General features: G+C 55.5%; 8 protein-coding genes across 8 annotated transcripts; 4 read left to right on the top strand and 4 right to left on the bottom strand.

Moving 5' to 3' along the window:
• Positions 1 to 974: 974 nt before the first annotated feature.
• Positions 975 to 1163, top strand: P152DRAFT_382253 (uncharacterized protein; the record flags this gene model as incomplete). The annotated part of the gene is made up of 1 exon (XM_033675755.1): positions 975 to 1163. A coding segment is annotated over one exon (189 nt), but the record flags the coding sequence as incomplete, so codon positions are not given.
• A 1422-nt stretch (positions 1164 to 2585) lies between these two features.
• On the bottom strand, positions 2586 to 4979 carry P152DRAFT_9300 (uncharacterized protein). Its single transcript, XM_033683348.1, has one exon. The coding sequence runs from the start codon at positions 4685 to 4687 to the stop codon at positions 2606 to 2608; it is 2082 nt and encodes a 693-aa protein (XP_033538767.1). The 5' UTR covers positions 4688 to 4979; the 3' UTR covers positions 2586 to 2605.
• A 20-nt stretch (positions 4980 to 4999) lies between these two features.
• Positions 5000 to 7270, top strand: P152DRAFT_387226 (ABC transporter domain-containing protein; the record flags this gene model as incomplete). The annotated part of the gene is made up of 3 exons (XM_033675878.1): positions 5000 to 6001; positions 6065 to 6649; positions 6803 to 7270. 3 exons carry the CDS (start codon positions 5000 to 5002, stop codon positions 7268 to 7270), a joined length of 2055 nt encoding a protein of 684 aa, XP_033538766.1.
• Positions 7271 to 7382: 112 nt separating this feature from the next.
• On the bottom strand, positions 7383 to 8090 carry P152DRAFT_463408 (pyridoxamine 5'-phosphate oxidase; the record flags this gene model as incomplete). Its single annotated transcript, XM_033680495.1, has 1 exon — positions 7383 to 8090. One exon carries the CDS (start codon positions 8088 to 8090, stop codon positions 7383 to 7385), a length of 708 nt encoding a protein of 235 aa, XP_033538765.1.
• Positions 8091 to 10474: 2384 nt separating this feature from the next.
• On the top strand, positions 10475 to 12879 carry P152DRAFT_463407 (uncharacterized protein; the record flags this gene model as incomplete). Its single annotated transcript, XM_033680494.1, has 4 exons — positions 10475 to 11243; positions 11293 to 11379; positions 11426 to 12669; positions 12784 to 12879. The coding sequence occupies 4 exons, from the start codon at positions 10475 to 10477 to the stop codon at positions 12877 to 12879; spliced, it is 2196 nt and encodes a 731-aa protein (XP_033538764.1).
• An 841-nt stretch (positions 12880 to 13720) lies between these two features.
• P152DRAFT_9220 (uncharacterized protein) lies at positions 13721 to 15306 on the bottom strand. The gene is made up of 2 exons (XM_033683345.1): positions 14148 to 15306; positions 13721 to 14013 (listed from the first exon to the last, which is right to left on the bottom strand). The coding sequence occupies exons 1-2, from the start codon at positions 15225 to 15227 to the stop codon at positions 13999 to 14001; spliced, it is 1095 nt and encodes a 364-aa protein (XP_033538763.1). The 5' UTR covers positions 15228 to 15306; the 3' UTR covers positions 13721 to 13998.
• A 374-nt stretch (positions 15307 to 15680) lies between these two features.
• On the bottom strand, positions 15681 to 17564 carry P152DRAFT_478169 (survival factor 1). The gene is made up of 5 exons (XM_033681634.1): positions 17168 to 17564; positions 16897 to 17106; positions 16380 to 16807; positions 15963 to 16324; positions 15681 to 15916 (listed from the first exon to the last, which is right to left on the bottom strand). The coding sequence occupies exons 1-5, from the start codon at positions 17200 to 17202 to the stop codon at positions 15824 to 15826; spliced, it is 1128 nt and encodes a 375-aa protein (XP_033538762.1). The 5' UTR covers positions 17203 to 17564; the 3' UTR covers positions 15681 to 15823.
• Positions 17565 to 18351: 787 nt separating this feature from the next.
• P152DRAFT_366674 (uncharacterized protein) lies at positions 18352 to 18765 on the top strand (the record flags this gene model as incomplete). The annotated part of the gene is made up of 2 exons (XM_033675433.1): positions 18352 to 18559; positions 18611 to 18765. Coding segments are annotated over 2 exons (363 nt in total), but the record flags the coding sequence as incomplete, so codon positions are not given.
• Between the last annotated feature and the right edge of the window lie 1355 nt (positions 18766 to 20120).

Raw genomic sequence — 20120 nt, 5'->3', positions numbered from 1 at the left:
AGACGAATTGGGATATCGAATCTGAGCAGGCAACGTCGTCTGTCGTCATCGCCTTCGACATGGAGATCTTCTACGTAGATATGAGATATTGACATTTGATGGCATATGTTTTTTACCAAGAAGTGGTTTGACAAATCGCGGCATGATCGACGCCGGGGTTGGCCGGCTGAATGGGACAATTCGGCTGTCAGGAACCTCAAAACTGAATCAAATGTCCCGGGATCTACTCCGTACATTTGGACTTTTGTGGCCGAGTCGTTTGCCTTCGGTCCTGTCCTTACTCCTGCAGGCTGCAAGCCCTCCGAAGTTCAGAACTGTACCCCTAAACGGCCTAATAACCATCCCTTTCAAGCGTGGCGGCAAACGACAAAGCCAGGGAAACCAGAAAACCCTGAAAATATCGGTGGATCCGGAATGCTTTCCTTACTTGACCCCAACACCCGCACGGCTGTCCACGAATAACCAAGCTCCTTGTCTTCCCCTTGGCTGTGGGTGGCTATATTTTCCATCCAAATCAACGTAAAATTGTGCGTGGTGGCGGTGAGACACCATGCATATTGCCTCAATTAGCTGGATCGGGTACTGTTAAAGAGTTTGCGTTCATGTCAGATCGTGAGAGGGGAATCATCCTCTTTACCATCTTCAGTCCCAGCTATTAAGCTCAACCATATTCAACCCTAGATTAAGAGCGGACTAGTCTGGACTTAATTACCCCATTCGATTTTGGCTGCTATATTTGAATATCAGAGTTCCTCGCTCGTCGATGACCATGTCGTCTGTCGATGCTCAGTTAATACCAGTGAGAAGGCTGAAACAATAGGAAAATCTTCCTAGCTTCCCATATTATCACACAACCTCATGAGAGGTTGGAAGAGTAGAGGACGATCCGAAGCTATGGATGAGGTATGTTAATAAACGGTGGACCGCATGGCGAGTCATAAGCTCACGAATGGCAGAGAAACAGCGCCAACCTGGCGCGCATCCGCGACAATCAACGACGTTCGCGCGCTCGTCGGAAAGAGTATTTACAAGAGCTGGAAGAGAAATACCGTCACTGCGAGCAGATGGGCGTGGAAGCGTCGGCCGAGATCCAGGCCGCCGCACGAAAGGTCCTGGACGAAAATAAAAAGCTGCGCGCCATTCTGCAACAGCGTGGGTTGTCGGATGCCGACATCGATCTAATGATGCAGACGGAGCCGACCACCGCGTCCGTTCCATCTCCGATACACGACGAAGGGGGAAAGGCTGCCGGCGCCAACTTGGCGACGCTCTTGGCGACGAGGAGACGATGCAAACCCGCGATACCGATGTTATCGAGGCGATCGTCATCTCAAGATTCGGTGTCGCGATCTAGCTCACAGCCACCGACAGCGACGAACATCCTCCCAGTGCAACCAGTGCAGACATTCCAATTACGCGGTTCACCTTCACAGCCACCTTCCCCCTCATCGTTCCTTCAACCTACAAATCAAACCACCACCAAAGGGCAAACTTCCGCTTCCATCGAAACCGATACGTCGGTCTACCATCCATTTTCTTCGCAACCCTCGACCGAGTCACCGATCAACGAGATAACCCTCCCATCCCATTCCGCCGAGCCACCATTCGCAGTTCCCTACGTTCGCCCCCCGAATTTTCCACCGGACTCCTATCACACTCTATCGAACCCGTATTCTACCCAACAATACTCTGTCCACTACTCCGTCCCGTCCCAAGTTCCCCCAACCCATAGTGCCTATTACCACCCCGACCCTTTCACCCACATCTACCCCACCCGCCCAAACCCAAACCCCCAGCAACCACCCTCCTTACCAACCAACGTCCACACCCCAATCTCTTCAGTCGACACCGCCTACCCTCCCGACTCCACATCCTGCCTCTACGCCGCCTCCATGATCCGCAGCCAACGACCCGGCGCGCAGATGGGCCAGGAGGTGGAGACAGAACTAGGGTGCGCGAGCGCGGAGCGCGATTGTCACGTACAGAATAGCGTGGTGTTCGACGTGATGGATCGGTATTCGGGGTTGGGGGGGATACAGTAACGCGCTGGGTGCGGTGAGGGGTTGACCTTGAAGATAGCGTTTGAGTAGGCGAAGGGGTAGAATACGAGATTTGGACAAGCCTGATGCGAACCGAACGTTGACGATGAATGATATATGACGGTGGAGATGGATACTGGTCGGACCTAAAGACAGCGGGACGATGCGCAGAGCGCGGAGGAGTTTTCCGCGAGCCAGACACCAATCGGATGGCAGAGACGCGGACGAATATCCCATTTTCGGTTCACGAACAGCTGATACGAAAGTTACGAAGCGACGCGCCGCTCAGCGGATCCACCGCGAGCAAGATAGACTTAGATCCATGCCCCGTCTCCAGTGTGGAGGCTGCAAAGATCAATGCTATTGGGTCCGGTACCCTGAGCTTACATGTTCCACATTCCCTTGTACGATTACATGTATGATAAAGTCTCCCGAAGAGTCACCTACATCAATGAAATTAGACGTAAATGCAACGACACACCCATCCAGTGCGTGCGAGTACGCGTGGTATCGCGAACCAACCTAGAGTGGATCTAAACATATGAGATCATTTTACAAGTCATCCCTTACTCCCTCTCATCCAAACAAAACAAATCATCCGCCGTCGACCCCCGTCTTCCACTCGTCCGCTTCGTCGCCGCCGCGTCCGCATCACACCCTCCCACATCGACTCGAAACGTGTCCGCGAACGCCGTCGCTGCGTCGATAGTCGCAGACATCTTGGTTTCCTCACCCGCGTGTGAAAGGAGCGGGAGGTCGATGAGCTCGGGGAGGTCGCCGTCCCATGGCAGCAGCACGTGGAGCGGCTGGGAGTCGGCGAGCGGGAGTTCCGTGTGCAGAGGGGTGGAGGAGAAAGATGCTGGGAGGAACGGCTCGGATGGCTCGGAGAGGTCGGGTGGGGAGGAAGTAGGCGGGTCACGGGGGAGGCCTCTTGGGTTCGGGGTGTCGGAAAGCGGGTCGGGGAGGTCGAGATTGGCGGGGGGGAAATCGTCAGGTGGGTTGGAGAGTTCGGTATGCACGGTCACCAAGGAGTGGGAGGCGCTGAGGAGGCCGGGGTAGAGCATCGAGTAGCCGCGCGCGCGCATCAGTTCAAGGAAATATTCCGTCCACGCGGGCAACGTTGGGGACACGATCTTGGTGCGTGGGGAGGTTTTCTTGCCGTCGTGGAACGCGGAGATGCGTTGGGTGAGGAATGATTGGAGTTCGAGCCATTTGTCGCCGAAGTAGAGGGCGGCGTTGGCGTTCGGTGCTTGCCAAAGGAAGGGGGCGGGGGAGTCTTTGCTGGTGTGGTATTTCTTGCTCCGGATATCGGAGCTGAGGGGTTGGGTGAACGGAGCGGAGCCGTTGAGATGCGTGTCAGGCACGTCCAGGCTGATTCCCATGAGCGAGGAGGAGACCTGGCCGTATCGGTACTCGAGAAGAGTAAAGTATAGGTAATGGTAGAAGGTGGGGGATAGCTGCGTCTGCGCGGAGACGACGAAGACGGCATGGTTTCCCGGCTTCGAAGGGAAGAATCCTTCCATGAATCGGAGAGAGGATTCTTCAGGGGTGAGGTGTCGGCTTGGGAGTCGACGACGGAGAATGAGCTGATTGGGTCGCCGACTGGTTGATGGGGAAGAGGAAGGGGGTGGCCATTCGAGATTGTCCAGAAACATGAGTGTGAACGGCTCTGCATTTGCGGGGAGCTCGATGATCAATCGCGGCGTTGGAAGACCTTTATAGTCTGTCGCTTGCAATGACTTGATCATTCCGATCAATGATCCAGACGAGTCCGTGGGTGCATGAACGAGGATGTCGATCGTCGGGATATTCCAGGCGCGCAACGATGAGGAGTCCAGCCTTGTAATCCACCTTAGACTCTCTGCCGCCTTTCTCGGGATCTCGATCAACGAGAGTCCAAGCTCATGCACCTTCGCCCGAATGCCAGTCACGAAGAACGCGTCTTCCTCCGTCGGATCATCGATGATCACGGCCCTCGGAGACAAAACCATATTGACATGCATGATCGCGGCCGCGATACTCCTCTGCGCTCTTTTTTCCGTGCTGTATTCCGCGAAGTCCGATCTACCGTCATGCCACATAACATCGCATGTGGCCGGGTCCACCCCATTGATTTCCTGGACGTCCTTCAGCGACAAGTTGTTCCGTCCGAGCAGTATAATGTGCACGTAGTTCCTGTCCCAATGTGCCATCTCACATGCCATTGGGATGAGGCTCGACGCGCTTTTGAGGCTCGACGCGGCGAAGAGGACATGGCGGCTGTGCTTCTGTCCGCCGTAGGGGTGGTCGATGTGCCGGAGTGACGCTGCGAGTCGGAAGAACCGTAGCGGACCATCGTAATAATGTTTATTCGGAATGTTCGCCTGGACTTGATCGTCATGACCAACCGGAGGCCGGCCGGTAGGTTCTTCATAAGGCGAGGAGCTGTCCCCGAATGCTACCGTCCACTCTGTGAACCCGCCTCGACGAGTGACGTAGAACACAAGAGCGCATATCAGGAATATCACCGGGACAATCCGTCTCCTCCTGCACCGGTATCGTAACGGCCCGCTCCCTGCCATCGACCCTCTCCTTCGCCACGGTTGTTTGCGGTTGTCGTCCCGTTTCCCTAGCTCTTCGTCTGTAGGGAAGAAGCGCGACGGGACCATGCTGGGGCTCCTGCGAGCCCGCCAGGTTTATTTGGTCAGCGTACTCTGGCCCTGCTCACATCGCTCGACTGCGATATCGTAAGGTGGTTTGAGGAGCTGCTCGGCTTCGAGAGGTGAACTGTGTGTATACAATACAGCTGCAGTTTGCTTCATGGAATCATGGTCCCTTGCAGAACGTTGGATCTGCAGGGGAATTGAACGAATTCATGGCTCAGTGGGGAAGCTGTTTCGGTGGACGGAGGAAACCAGGCGCGCAATATATAAGTACGAACTTCGGGATGACTCCAACTCACCATTGTGCAATCGGTCGACATGCGATACTCTCCGATTTCGAGGAGTCGGAGAACCAATCGATGGCATATCAAATGCCTGATTAGATCCGTACATAATCACTCATCGCCTCTCGTTGACATCAAGAATGGTACATTCTACCGTTCCTATCCCGCTTCGGTACATCCGACAGCCGGAGACCAGGTTGAGTCCAACATAGACCCAACATTATTCTCCGGGCTAAACTACTCGATCCCTTCATTCCCACCTGAAAGACAAAACTGGTGTGTGCTATCTACGTCGTCGGCAGCAAGGACCGCATTCCTCCATGTCCTTCAAGGTCAATATGTCTGCCTCCCGCCAACGGCGCGGACATTTCCGTACCTCTCCTCCCCTGAGGTCACAGCAAAAGATTCACGACTCCGGTCGCCTTCCATCGCCATCCAGTATGTTGGATTCGATGCCTCTGAACGGAACGTAGGACACAGTAGCCTCCGCGGCGCCTACCTGAGCGCACGCTACGAGGCGCGGCGCGAGGTCACCGACTTCTCGGTGCGGAACTTCCTGACGGGGGACACGGAGCTGAATCCGGACGAGACCCTGCTGGCAGAGTCACGGCCGCCTCAAGAGCTGCTTGAGGATATTGCGGAGCGGCTGCGGTTGAAGCCGTTGTTGGAGATGCCGCTTAGTAATCTGAGCAATGGGCAGATGAGGCGGACGAGGGTGGGCAAGGCGTTGATGGGGAGACCGGAGTTGTTGCTGTTGGATGGGCCGTTCATGGGGTTGGATCCGAGGACGGTGGTGAAGCTGTCGTCGGTGTTGCAGAACTTGGCGGATCATCGGAATCCACGGCTCGTGCTGTCGTTGCGGCCGGACGACCTCATTCCGGACTGGGTGTCCCACGTCATGTTTGTGGGGGATGATTTCCGCGTGATTTCCCAGGGGCCGAAAGAGGAGGTGTTCGAATATATCCGCGTGCAGCATGAAGCGATCGGGCGACTTCATCCGACCGGGGTAGATCCGAAATGGAGTCAGGTATGGGAGGTTGGCTCAATCCTCGGGCTGAACCGGTCGCGTGTCCCAAGAGCGGTTCCTCTCGAACAGAAGCAACCTTCTAAGGACCCGAAATATGACCCGATTCCGAAGACGAGCATTGACGGATTCACCTTGGAGGACACGACCCTTGCGCCGATAGGCAAGCCGCTGGTAGAGATGAAGGGCGTGAAGATCAAGTACGGCGACCAATCCACCGCAGTCCTCGGCAACTGGACCAAGAAAGTCGGCGGCAAGGAGCGCGAAGGGCTCTGGTGGACGGTCCGACAGGGCGAACGGTGGGGTCTCTTCGGACCCAACGGATCCGGGAAGACCACTGTGATCTCCCTCATCACCTCCGACCACCCCCAAACGTACTCCGCGCCTGTCCAGCTCTTCGGTCGCTCCCGCCTCCCCTCCCCCGGCCAACCCGGCATCTCCGTCTTCGACATCCAATCCCGTGTCGGCCACTCCTCCCCTGAAGTCCACGCCTTCTTCCCCCGCCACCTCTCCGTCCGCCGCACCATCGAGTCCGCCTGGGCCGACGCCCCCCTCGCGAAACCCAAGCTCTCCTACGACCGCGACAAGCGCGTCAGCTCCGTGCTCCGCTGGTTCCAAGCCGAGCTGAACCCCGCCCTCGAGCCCCCGGCCTGGCAGCAAGTTCAGATGTACCGCTTCCGCCCACCCCAGGAGAAGAGCCTGCGCGCCGCGGCGGCACGCCACTCCACAGGGACGGCCGAGGAGTCGATGGATCCCGACGAGGTGTCGTCGGCGCGCCTCCGAGCGCTGATCACGGACCTCAACCGGGCGGAGAGCAGCGACGCGGACGTGGGGTGGGCGGACGAGATGAGGTTCGGGGCGCTTTCGTTCTCGGCGCAGCGGGTGGCGCTGTTCCTGCGGGCGATCATCGGGCGGCCGGATCTGGTGGTGCTGGACGAGGCGTTCAGCGGGATGGACGAGTGGGCGCGGGGACGGTGCCTGCTGTTCCTGGCGCATGGGGAGCGGAAGATCCATCGGCGGGTGAATCGGGAGCGGATGATGAGTGCGCGGGCGGGGGTGGATGAGAGTGATCTGGCGCGGTTGGGTAGGGTGACAGTGGAGGGGTTGGGGGCGGAGCAGGGGTTGATTGTGGTCAGTCATCGGAAGGAGGAGGTGCCGGGGTGTGTTCGGGAGTGGATGTGTTTGCGGGAGGTGGGGGAGGGGCCGCCGAGGGTGGGGAGGTTGAAGGGGCCGTTGGAGATGGGCCCGAAGAAGTGGTGGGATGAGATCTGGGGGGTGTGATGTCGTTGGTATTGATATTTCCCTATTGCACCGAATAGACAATAGTAGCGTTTTTGGCCATGACTCGATTCCGTTCTTTATATCCTCTCCTCTACCCCGTCCCCATCTCCCCCTACGGACTTAACCGCTCAATCCTCCACCCCTCACCCTCCCTCGTATACAAAAACCGATCATGCAACCTCCCCTCCCTCCCTCCCCAAAACTCGACCTCCTCGGGCACCACCCTCCAACCTCCCCAATGCCCCGGCACCTCAATCCCCTCCTTCCCCTCCCACCGCTCCTTCTCTTTTTTCACCCGCTCCTCCAACTCCTTTCTATCCTTCAACACCTCACTCTGCCGACTCGCCCACGCACCCACCCGACTTTCCCGATTCCGCGTATCGAAATACCGCTGCGCCTCCTCCACTCCCACCCGCTCCACCGCCCCCGTCACCCGCACCTGCCGCTCCAACCCCGCCCACCAAAACGTCAGACACGCCTGCGGATTGGTCCTCAAATCCGCCGCCTTCCGCGAATGCTCGGTATTGCTATAGATCACGAACCCCCGGTCGTCGAGCTCTTTGAGGTAGACGGTGCGCGCGGACGGCCGGCCGGACGGGAGGGCGGCGGTGGAGAGGACGCAGGTTTCGGGTTGGGGGAGGTGGGCGCGCTGGCCGGCGGTGAAGAGGGTGTGGAATTGGGTGAGGGGGGAGGGGGAGAGGGTGGGGAGGGAGAGGGGGGACGCGGAGAATTGGTGGGCGTGGGGAGCGGTGGGTGAGTCGGTTGGGGCGAAGATGAGTTTGGAGGAGGGGGAGGGGGCGTCGTTTTGGGGGGATGACATTGTGGTGGAGGTGGTGGTGATGGGGTGGGTTCGTAGGCGCTGTGGAAGTGGTAGTGAGATGAAGATTCTTGAGGTTGTGGTTCGGATCGGTGGAATGCGCATGGAGCAGTATTGATTGTATAGTTGTTCGTGATGTTGAAGCCTTGGAGGAGAATTGAAAGTTTTTTTGTTTGGTGGTCGGATTGGAACGGAGCTCTCATGAGATATGATTGATGTCACTTGGTGGGGTGGGGTGCCAATTGAGGTGCCAAATCTGTCGCCATATGGTGGCTCGCTAGTCGCTCTGGAGGCGGCTAGAACCGCCTGGAACGGCACCCTACCACCGCCCGCTTTGGCCTTGTGCGGGGTATTTACCAAAATGAGACCCCTCGTCATTTGCATCTTCATCAACCAGACTGTGCCGTGCTCTGCATCTCTACTTCATGCCATTGGAATCGAGGATGCATGACGGTACCAATGTCAATGCTTACACCCCCTGATATGCACGAGTCCCATTGCAATGGGAATGTACAACTTTCCCTCAACGTGTCCCACGTCAATTTTCGTCTCAATCCCATCAACAAGGAACAACATCGAAAACCACGGAATAATATGAAACACGTTGGAGGGCGTTTGCCGTTGACACTGAGGAGCACCAAGAATGATGCTAATCCGCCAACGAGTCAGCCATGACGATCATCGTCGTACACGACATCGGCAGTCTGGCATCGATCGGGGTGGTCCGTCTTGTATTGAACTTCATCCGCTTCGGCTTCGGTTGCATTCTGTGAACCCCTCGACACGTCTGCCGACAGCAATATATCCCCATACTATAACCTATATTGCAAAGGGTCATATATAATTATGACCCAACGGCGTCCGCAAGGTCCAGCGGTTTGCCACGATGTCCCCCACCTTACCTGCGACATTGTTCCCAAGCGGCATCAATCCGTTCCTTGGAGAGTGAGTTGGCAAGCTGGGCGGCTGGAAAAGCAGCCGCCCACCTTGCGGCTATGCGGGACACGAACGCGAAGAACGTGTGCAGCTGCGACGGGAATTTATTTTAAGAGGACGAGAAGTCGAGGGCCCTTTCCGTACATTTGGCAGTAGATTTTCTGATTGGGTTCGCGTGCGTCGTGTCCGTCGATGGATGGATGTGCCGTAGAACCGACGTGCTAGGAGGGCGGCGATGGCGATGCGTAGATGCAGCGTCATGCACCGCTTATGCAGCGCTAGCGAGGTGCATGCAGCACGGGATTGATAATATTGATTAGAAGCAGTACATGTGCGTGTCTGGTGGGTGTGGAGTGACTTGATATGTCATATGTTGAGGGGACGGTTGGACGCAGCAGGGTGGAAGAATGCGGGATGTTGTGGACTGTGGTGGTGATGGAGGCGGGTGATACGGCATATCTCTAACCAACACAACATGCCGCTGGAACCCTTTCATTTCTTCATTTCAAGAGCTTTTGCTGTGGGAGATCTCGATCCGGGACATTTTTCTACTACGTAGTATGGATAGATTGAAACGGGAGTTTCACTTTGTCGAAGAATGCGTAAGGCGGGCGGGGATACGAAAGGCCGGGCGGCTGCGGGGCATTTCTGATGGTGGAGTCGTTGGTGATCTCAACTGTTGGAGGGAATACGAGGGTTCGATTTAATCTTCATCGGCCAATCAGGCGCGTAGACCCCTCAGTTCCGTCACGCCTTCCCTGAGTTCCCAATGAGTGCACCCCTCCTTTCCTTCCCGTCTCCCTCACCCATGGCGCCTTCCTCCACCCAATCCGTCCACCCAACGCTCCTTCCCCACTCCCTCCACCTCATCAATCTTACATAGAGTCTCCCACTATACAACGCCTATACTATACCACGGCGTGTCTCGGTCTTCTATGTCTTCTGTGCTGTTCAATCTCCTTCTTATCCTCTCTATGTGAGAAGCCACTCGTTCTCTCGGCCGTCTTTAACACCGGCTTGAACTTGGGTTGAGTCCAGTGGACATGACCAGAATCCACTGAGCTCACTGAACGACGTGTCTACCGCCTACCGCCTATCCGCTATCACTTGCGCCGCCCATGAGCCTCCGTGGTAGGTTTGGGCCGCAAATCCCTCAGAGAACAAATGTTTAACACTAATTGATTCCATAGACGGTTCAATTCCTTTCGGACGAGTCGGATGCTCGCCCCAGTGTCTTATCGGCTCGTGTATCGCTCACGTTACACCCTTTGATTGCTTCCTCAAACCACCACAATCTCTCGCACGGCAGCGATCGGGGTCTCCGCCACTCCTCCCTCCCGTCTTGCCCTGATCCCGAGACCAGACGAATAGATACGGCCGCGCATCGTGTCTTCTCGATTGTTGGAGCCTCGAATTTATAAGACATTGGCACCGCAGCATTCCATCGCGTGATGGCCGCCGTTGTCGCCCGTGCACCCCCCCTCCCCTCCCGCTCCTCCACCCCACCTCCCCACCTGACCCTGAACACTTCATCTCGAGGCACGCCGGCCGCCATACCAAACAAACATATCCCAATATGTTCACCCGGACCACAACCAGCAATCGGCCTCGAAACTCCTCCCGCATCTCCGCCCAGCAAAGAGACCGAGACCGAAACATCGCTTCTCTACCCTCCCGACCACTTCGCCAAACTCTATGATGAAGGTCCTATCTATGGCATCGATGCAGCCACGCTCGCGAGAGCCGTGGACCATGTCTCGAAGCAGCCCCTCCCCGACCCAACCCAGACGTTCCCATGGCTTCACGGCCTCCACCCGGAAAACCACATCCAATTGCAATTCTTCGTCGCCCGTCGCAAATCGCTGCTCAAGTCACCAACCTGTTACCGCGGACTGACCATCGTCAACGCCAGCCGGGCTCAGAAGCACTCACGCCTGAAAGGTGCCGTCCCTCCCAACGAGCTTCTCGCTCTGGGTGATCAGGACGGGCGATTCATGGACATTGATCCGCGAGACGGGTTTTCCGTCCGGAACTTTCAGATCCAGACGTGCAAAATGGCGACCATATCGGATATTGTCGTATATGGGAACGACTGGACGAAAGTGGAGGAGGTGTTGAGCGTCGCGAGGAAAATCAGAAACGCGCAGCTGCAGATGCAGGAGATGCTACGGGCGAACGGACAACCGGAGGCACCGGTCTTCAATACGTTTGTCGTAACAGGTCAGTCCCAGTCACTGGATGTAACCATAGTCACTGACACGCTTATCAGATTCCTTCCGCCTCATTGAAGAGACTCAACCGCAGCTGGTTGCATGCGATTCCAAGGAGGCTGTGACTGGAAACTTCGTCGACTTCTGTAAGCATAGATGCACCTATTCTATATCAAACGCTAACCTTTTCAGTCCAACAAGAACGTATTGAGATGTTTACCATGTCTCACGCATCAGAAATCACTCACAATGTCTTCTTGGGTCCAACCCCTGATGCCACTATCGATCCACTGCTCGACACCTCCATGTCTCAGTTCGACGTCTATATCGAGGCCAACGATCTAGCCCAAATGCCCGATACCGGGTCAATGCGTAAATTGAGAGCCGCCTTAGATGACCTAGAGGTCCCTACCATTGGCCTGGAATTCCCATCCTCGGGATCAATCATACCGCCGAACTCATCCTGGTCTGACGCCGAAGCGAAAGGCCTCATTGAAATGTGTCGCTGGATTTATGAGGCTGCCAACCCGACTTCCATATCAGACGACACGACCTCAGGGGCAGAGTTGAAGGATCCGGCTCCTTCCGATACCGAGGGGGATACGATCATGCTCTCCGACCTTCCATGCAAAACTCGCAAGCCACGTCGTGTCCTCATCCACTGTGCCGACGGCTATACCGAGTCATCCCTCCTTGGACTTGCCTACATGATGTTCGCCGAAGCCCTCCCTGCACATTCCGCATGGCTAACGCTCCACCGCGACCGAGGCCGCAACTTCTTCGCTTACCCAAGCGACGTCGCGTTGCTGACGGCGCTACAATCCGAAATCTTACGTGCATCTCCCCTCGCCGCAAAGTCAGGTGGCGGCGGCAGCGTCCCGCTGTCCTTCCAGTTACAAGTCGACGAGCCAACCTGGATGAGCAAACTGGACGGCAGCCTCCCAAGCCGCATCCTCCCATACATGTATCTCGGCAACCTCACGCACGCTAACAACCCCACCCTCCTCCGCGAACTCGGCATCGGCCGCGTCCTCTCCATCGGCGAACCCGTCTCCTGGTCCTCCACCACCCCGCCCCCCTCCGCCGTCTCCGTCTCCTCCCCCACCTCCAACTCCTCCTCTCCCCCCACCACCACCCCCCTCCCCACCCTACTCATTGACCGCGTCCAAGACAACGGTGTCGATCCCCTCATTCTCACGACCGCCCTCCCGCAATGCCTCTCCTTCATCGCCGCCGGCCGCGCCCTCGGCCACGCAACCCTGGTGCACTGCCGCGTCGGGGTCAGCCGCAGCGCGACGGTGTGCATCGCGGAGGTAATGCGCGCCAAGGGCTGGGGGTTCGCGCGCGCGTACTGCTTCGTACGTGCGCGGCGGCTCAATGTGATCATCCAGCCGCATCTACGATTCGTGTGGGAGTTGTTGAAGTGGGAGGAGGGGGTGTGTGGTGGGGTGGGGATGGAGGGGATGGTGGGGTTGGTGAAGAAGGGGGAGGGAGAAGCGGAGGGGAGGGTGGATGAGGTGATGGGGGGGATGGAAGGGGGCGCGGTGCAGGGGCGCGCGACGATGAGGGTGGGGAGGGAGTGTGAGTGGGCGGAATGCTGTCGCGAGATCGCGGCGATGAACAAGCCGTATGCCCGGCAGCAGTAGCGGCAGTTTCTAGTTCCGTCGCCCTGTGCGACTCGATCCGATACATTGCTTTCTCCCCTCGACCGTGTTTCCCGTCCCCCGCATTTCATAATGTTTTACGCAAACTGGATGGATGGCGCAACGGCAACGGCAACGGGTCTCGGGCGGACCGAGGGAGTCTTTCTGGCATGTATGCTCGTCATACAAGCATAGACGCTGGAATCGGGGTTCGGTGGTCAGGGGCGTTTGCCGGGTCCTGGCGTTGTCGCGCCTTCGGGACGTTATTATTGGATTTATCTGTCTTGGGTTTTCTTTTGGACTTTGGGTTGTTGATGGATGGGTGGAATGGACGGAACTGAATGAGGTCAGGCTGCGGCGAGAGTCGAGAAACGCACTCCGCTCGCTGCAACCCGGGTCGGTTGGATCGGATCGGGCCCCTGTATGAAAGGGAGGGATGGATAGACGACCTTGATGATTGGAAGATGTACGCCGGGAATGAGGTGATGATGATGATACGTTTGATCACGTATGTTTTCTTTTCGGCTTGTTTTTCTTGGATGTGTATATTTGAACCTTGGGCATGAGGCGACTGTCATTTCCAAAATGAAAGAAAAGACCTTTTTCTGTTTGCCATTTTACGGGTTTAAGGAGGTGGGTTGAGGGGTTCGGGTTCGGAGACAGCGGACTGGTTGCAGATATGGGACTGGCGTGGATTGGATAGCCCATGGGCACCCGACTCTACGGCGTTTTCTACGCTTCATGGTCACTACTCATCCGTAATACATACATGCATACCATTCTTATCACGTCGTCTCCTGAAGCGTAATCAAGGCATACCACCACATCACCAGCGTCACTCCACCTGCTTCTAGCCAACATCACTCTCCTAATTAGCAATGTACCGCACCGCGAAACGAACCATCGATGCCAAACAGTCCGGTTGCAATTTCTCCGATCAGTCGCTGACCGCCATGTCTCTTAACAATACAAACATCCTCCGTCAACTGGCAGATGCGAATGAATAACGCGTGAGCGCGGAAAGAATACGGACGCGCAGTAGTCCCACTCAACCCAACCAAATCCACCACCAAGGTCCACACGTCACAGCAACCACCCACTCGCCCGTTCACACTTCAATTCTCAGTCCGTCCTCACCCCAAAGAACCAGCACCCCGCCACGCCTCCTGCGGCTGCATCCGCTGCCACTCCGCCCACTGCCTCCACTCCCTCCACTCCCCATATCTATCTCTACCCCCTATCCCTGACCACTCGCTTTCCCGCGTCCTCGCACCGTGATCGATCGTCCCATCACCCTGCACCCCGACCGCCAATCCCGCCTGCTCCGGAAGGCCAGGCGCGCCGTGGGGTTGTAGTCCGCGCGGTTGGGGACCGTTGACGGGGACGTCGAGGCTGGGGGGCGGGTGGACGACTGGGGGTGCGTTGAGATTCGGGGGTGGGTGGACGACCAGGGACTCGTGGAGGCCGATGGGTGAGTAGAAGACGGGGGGTGGGGGCAAAGCTACGGGTCGGTGCATGACTTCGGGTGGGGGGGCGGGATTCGGAGAGATGTGTGAAGGGGGGAATTGAGGTTGAAAGGGGTCGGACACGAGGTAGGTGTTGTGGGCTGTTGGATTAGGAATGGGGACAGAGTAGTGGGGGAGCGTGGATGGGTGCGGGTTGCTGGGGTTGTTATGCATGGGAAGGAAGATGTTGTGGAGGGGCGGTTGGTGGGTGATGGGGGCGTCATAATGTGTCGAGCCGTCGTAAGGTGCCGGACCGCCGTAGGGTGTCCAACCGTTGTCAGGTGCGGGATGGAGAGGCCGGTTGTTAGGGTCGTGATACGGAAGGTTGCGAGTCCGGTTGACCCGCACCCGGGCAAGCTGGGCAGCTCGTGCGAGAGCCTTCCTAGTTTGCACCAACCGAATTGTTTGCCCCGATGTCATAGGTGGTGGCGGTCTGCCCGACGTTTTATCGGGATGCACCATCGGGTCGTGACCATTCCCGTGCGTAGCGTTTCCCCATTCCGTAAACGGGCTTCGAGGAGCATCGTCCGCGCTGTCGGCCGGATGACCGAGCTCGATGGATGGAACCACAACGTCAGGGCCGGGAACGGAGAAACTGGCTGGCGCCGACCGGATGGATTCGCTGGCATCGAGACGGTCCGGCGACGCGCTAATTTGTCGTATGATGTCGGCGGTTTCTTCCACGAATTGGAACTGGTGGGATGACAGCGGTTCGGCACTCTTGGTCTGTGTGCGGTTGTATCCATGGCGTTGGCTCGACGCGTGAAGCAAATCATGCAAGGTGTCCGGACGACGGAGGAAGCGCGGAGAGGTCTGGTTGGGGTGACTTGAAGCATCGTCGATCATGGTGTTCAGGGGGGTGGCGATGGGGATAGGGAACCGGAGGAACGGTGGTAGAGGGCCTGGCCTCGCTGGCTTGGGATTGTGTAACGAAATGCATTGTCCAGGCAGTGGGGTATAGATCTCCTGGCCGGTAACCGTTTCGCATACGCCGTCGTACGGGTTCAGGAAAGGGTCCTCGCGACTTTGATCGTTGGAGCCGTCGTAGGAATTGGATATGCTAGGTTGCGCCTGGGCAGTGTACCCCACGTTGAACGGCTGAGATGCGACCTGGGGTGCGGGTTCATCAGTATACTGGACCGTACGTTTTCCTTTCCAGCGCCGGCGACCGGAGCTTCGATGCACGATGGAGGGTCTGCACCGTTTATGGGCGCGCCGAACCACTTGTTTTTCGTCTTCATCGAGCGGTCTATCAGAATTCGAGAAGACAGCGTTAGAGCAAGTTTTGATTTTTTTTTTGATGATGATTAGACATTATGTAGTCTGTCGAGCGAGTGTCGTTGATACCGCGGAGGAAGAATTCCAAGGGCAGATCGTGATGATAGTCATGATATTTGAAGCGAGTGTGGGGCCAGTATTGATACTGTTCTGGTTGTTCAAGCTCACACGATGAAGGTCGATTCTGCGAAGACCATGCCTTCTTCAGTTTTCTCCTCTCCATCGATCGTGATCTTAAGCGGCAGATTGGGCGAGAACTGGAAGGATTAGTTATAGAATATCAGTGGTATGGGGAAGACTTACTTGATAGATATAAGGATATGTCCCGGCGACACCGCCGGCGAGGTTCTTGATGAACGTGGGAACATGGGCCAGAACATCGATCCTGTCTAGCCGTTTCCCTAGCTCTCCTTCCATCACGGCACTGATTTTGTCGCCTCGCCACTCATATTTGACTTCGGTGGGCTCGGGCCAAGCCGTCTCTCCGTCCTCCTTGGTTTTGAGATGCGTGACGGTATTATTGGCACCTGCCATTAGGATTTTGCCATCGGTTGCAATTCCTCCCACGGTAACGACCGTCGGGCCATAGGATGGTGGGGTCGTGAACTCCATCATAACGGCAGAATAGGTTGGTGTCACGCAAGTGATGAAATTCCACCGGGCAGCTAGATAGAAATCAGCATCATGTCGGATAAGGGGATCTGTCAATGGAAAACTCACCAGCATGATGTGGCTTCATTCCTTGCAGAGCATGAATCATCAAGCCTTTGCCCTTAAAGTCAATCACCCCATGAGCCTGGGTGATAAACGAGCCTTCGGCACTACATCGAGGCCAGAAAGCATGTCTCATCGAACCCCAGGGCTTGTCCAGCTCCGTGCCATATGTGGACCTCCCGTCCTTTCCCACCACGAAACCAGGGGACAAGCGGGTCAGCTTGACGTCAATCACCACCTGCGTTGAAGTGGATGACTTGACATGAATCGTCGTGCCATCTTCGGACAGATCGAGCGAGCATTTGTCAGCCTTGAAGCAGTAGTGGTCGTCGTCAAAGCTGTGGTTGGTAACGGGTTCGGTAGACCACAGTGGCGGGGAGGATTCCTTGGGGAAGAACAGCTTGGAAGAGAATTGGCATGTCGTATTGATACCCCTGCGAAGATCAGCTTATTTCGTTCATGTGAGCCGCACGCCCGTCTTCAGAGAATCGGGGTCAGGCGAAGGAAAGGGTAGATCTCATACATGACGTTGCTGTAAATGACCTGGCATATCGCCACGTGACCATTGTCGGCCAGCAGATAGAAAGTCTGAGTCTCTACGCATGTGGACTCTAAAGCTTCCCATTTGAAATCCTCCTTCACGGTCTCCCTGAAGGGTCCCTCCTGCTTGGCGACGCTATGGAACGCTTCCGGGCCATACTCGGGTTCCTGGGTGCCAGCGACGTTGGCAATCCTGTCGAGTCATGGAAGTCAGCTTGGACACAGCACATGGTCGTTGACTTGGCAATTCTTACACTGATTGGCCCCACTGTGACCAACTGAGAGGCATGACGAGACCGGTATCGAGGATGTAGGGAGGGTGAACGGAAAGGTAGTTTAGCTGGGGTATCAAAGAGAGCGGTATATGGGTATTGAAGAGGTACTGTAGTATATACAGCTACGCTATGATCGGAGCAAGCTGATACTTGGGAAAAGGGCAGTTGTTGGAAAGGTGTAATGGATAATAAAGGTGAAGAAGATGGGATGGATGATGGATTCATCACCTGTTATGGCTGTGGAAGAAAGTGCGGGCTGCGGTCGAGGGACAACGTGGACAGGAAAGCCGAAGTTTGGCCGGGGGTTGTAGTGGCAGTGGGGATCTCCCCATCACCGCCAGACCATCAGCCCAACCTAAGCCATCAATCAATCATTATGGGATGATGAACAGGAATGACGACTCCGTAGGCGGTGGGACATCGCAAGGAAGTCCATTCTTGGACATGATCGCCCAGAAAGGAGTATCCAGTATCTCCTAACTTACTACGCAAGTAGTTACGACAACTGCTAACTAATTAATCCAAGCTCATAATCCTTGACACGTACCGTCCACTTATCAAGATGTTATATAAACTTATATTAAGTCACGCATCAATACAATCGCCATCATTTCTACTACAGCGTCATTTTATTCTTGCTCTACAGTGAGCCAGCCAGACGAATATATGAATCTAAATATGACTCCTACACTCTACCGAGATACTCTCCTCATACATGCGCAGTGATCACTGACTTTGTGGTGGGCATTCGATGGAGCCCATTTACGAAAGAGCCACCTATGCAACCCAGCAGATTTCTGGACTGAGATGCACTCATTCATCCGGCAACATTTGCACGTTGCTCCTCGCATTGACAATCTAATAGAAATGGGAATTTTAGCATGTTAGAACTCTTCCGACAGAGCAGTAGAGCGCAGTATATCATGACATGGACGCTTTTGTGGAGCGATTTGGTCGAATGATCGATATATCCGAACAAACCGTATGCTGAGTGTATTTTCAACGAATTCCATCGTGCTTCTGGCCGATATAAATCAGCGCAGCAACTTCATCATCATGTTTTAAATCCACTTCATTCGGGATATCGAGGGAATACCATCCACAATCCGAGAGCAATTGGGCTGGTCAGAAGAGCAGGGACATGGGAGATGGCCTCCAAGGCAGTCGAGAAGCTGATGAAGGGCCACCTGTTTGACATATTCAGCGAGCCAAATGCCAACCGACGAGCTCATGTCATCAAGGAGTTCTGGGTCCCGTCTTCCGAATGCTTGTTCCTCGACCGGTTGGGCGCCTTTCGTGGCCACGACGCCATCCTCGATCTCATCGACGGCTTGCGCAAATCTATGGATGACCTTGCCTTCGAATTAACCGGTAAGCTACCTCGATGCGATCGTCGACATCTGAGATCTGGCACTAGATCAGCGCCAATTGAAGTGCTGTCTCCAGGCGCGGAGTCGTTCCAAGTGGCTCGGATCAAGTGGGCGGGTGGGCCGAAGGGGGAACTACCCATGGTATTCGGGGAGGACGTGGCGACGGTTGTCGAGGGTAAGATCAAGACCATGTATGCCTTTGTCGAGGAGGGGAGAGTAGTGAAGAAATCCGATTTGAGGAATGGTGTCGAATCCGTTGGTGGGAATCATACAGCGGTGCACGTGACGCGGATTATTTAGGGTGGGGGTCAGTTCGAGTTAATGAACATGAGTATCGAATCGTCGCCTTGTTAATTACGTGTCTTATTAGTATCAGCGCATTGGATGTATTGGTCGAATAGGGATCTGTTCCAAGGATGGGCATTGGATAATTCGTGGATACTGGATGTGTACTCCGTATCGTCCGGAAAGATTCCCGAAACCGGTTTTCCCAGTCCAGATGAAGCTCTAGGGGCTTCACAGTTCAATATCTCAGATCTCAACAAGACGTGCCCAAGGCCAAAATATGCCCATTCCAACCTCACGTTGACTTCGTTGAGCCTCCTTGGCCCGATTCCTAACTGCAGGGAAAATTTCCCTAATGTTGAGTCACTGAAATCGCCACCGGTCCGCAAAATACGGCGCACCAATGTTGACTGCACCGCGAGAGTGGGGATAGAGGAGCATCGCTCTCGGATGCTCCGCTTGATTTTCATCTCGACTCAAGTTAATCTCCTAAGTTTCAATACTCTAATGCATGTTCTTGCACATGACAGATTGACCAACTTCCTTATTGTAGTGTTTCAGTGAGCTGGAACCGCATTGTCTGACGGATGAAAGAGAGACCTGTTCCGCCCCATCTGGAACCTCCGTGATTACTTCATATTCCTCTGCATTTCAGAGCTTAATGTCATCACATACGTTGTCACACCTGGGACATTCCTGGCACCAATTATTCCTGTAGCTTTCGGCATATCCGTGTAACTCAACCAATCACCGCCCGAAAGGCACGCAATCCGCCCCTAAAACAGTGCCGGTTGACCCGTTGTTCGGCATCACAACGTTAAGCTATCCAAGGAGTCAGGGAGTCAGGGACAACGTGGGTGGAGCCAGGTCCAGCTTGTCCATCCCACCAGAGACCGAGTTAGACATCTCGGGTCACTTCGTGTGCCAGTTGCTGAATCAGTCGCTGAATCCAATCACTAAATCGACGCTACCAATTATCATCCACGAAACATCTATCTCCAACTTCTATCGGGAGTCACCACCCATCTCTGGTCCTCCACGCTCCTCTCTTTCAATTGCAGGCTTCCTGCCTCATATTAGGCCCTACCACTATCGTTGTTGCATCGGCTTATGCCAACCGCTTCATCCTCCTGTCAGATTACGCCGAGCACAACTTTTACCACTCCTCCACCAACCCACCTCCACTACACCGCGCCCCGCCTTGCACGCTATCCAAATTCATCTCACGCATCAGCGACGCCTCCAAATCCTTACGATATATTCATAGCGAGTAATCT

The sequence above is a fragment of the Eremomyces bilateralis genome (genome assembly GCF_010015585.1).
Source record: "Eremomyces bilateralis CBS 781.70 unplaced genomic scaffold P152scaffold_1, whole genome shotgun sequence".
In the NCBI taxonomy this organism is placed as follows: Eukaryota; Fungi; Ascomycota; class Dothideomycetes; order Eremomycetales; family Eremomycetaceae; genus Eremomyces; species Eremomyces bilateralis.
The sequence above is the reverse complement of the archived record's forward strand: the minus strand, read 5'-3'. Positions and strand labels throughout refer to the sequence as shown.

Excerpts from the sequence above, each read along its gene's own strand:
- P152DRAFT_9300 (XM_033683348.1), bottom strand. The coding sequence starts at position 4,687 with ATGGTCCCGTCGCGCTTCTTCCCTACAGACGAAGAGCTAGGGAAACGG.
- P152DRAFT_9220 (XM_033683345.1), bottom strand. The coding sequence starts at position 15,227 with ATGATCGACGATGCTTCAAGTCACCCCAACCAGACCTCTCCGCGCTTC.
- P152DRAFT_478169 (XM_033681634.1), bottom strand. The coding sequence starts at position 17,202 with ATGCCTCTCAGTTGGTCACAGTGGGGCCAATCAGT. Across the intron at positions 17,107-17,167 it reads TCACAGTGGGGCCAATCAGT|GATTGCCAACGTCGCTGGCA; the intron begins GTAAGAATTGCC and ends ATGACTCGACAG. Across the intron at positions 16,325-16,379 it reads AATGAAGCCACATCATGCTG|CTGCCCGGTGGAATTTCATC; the intron begins GTGAGTTTTCCA and ends ATTTCTATCTAG.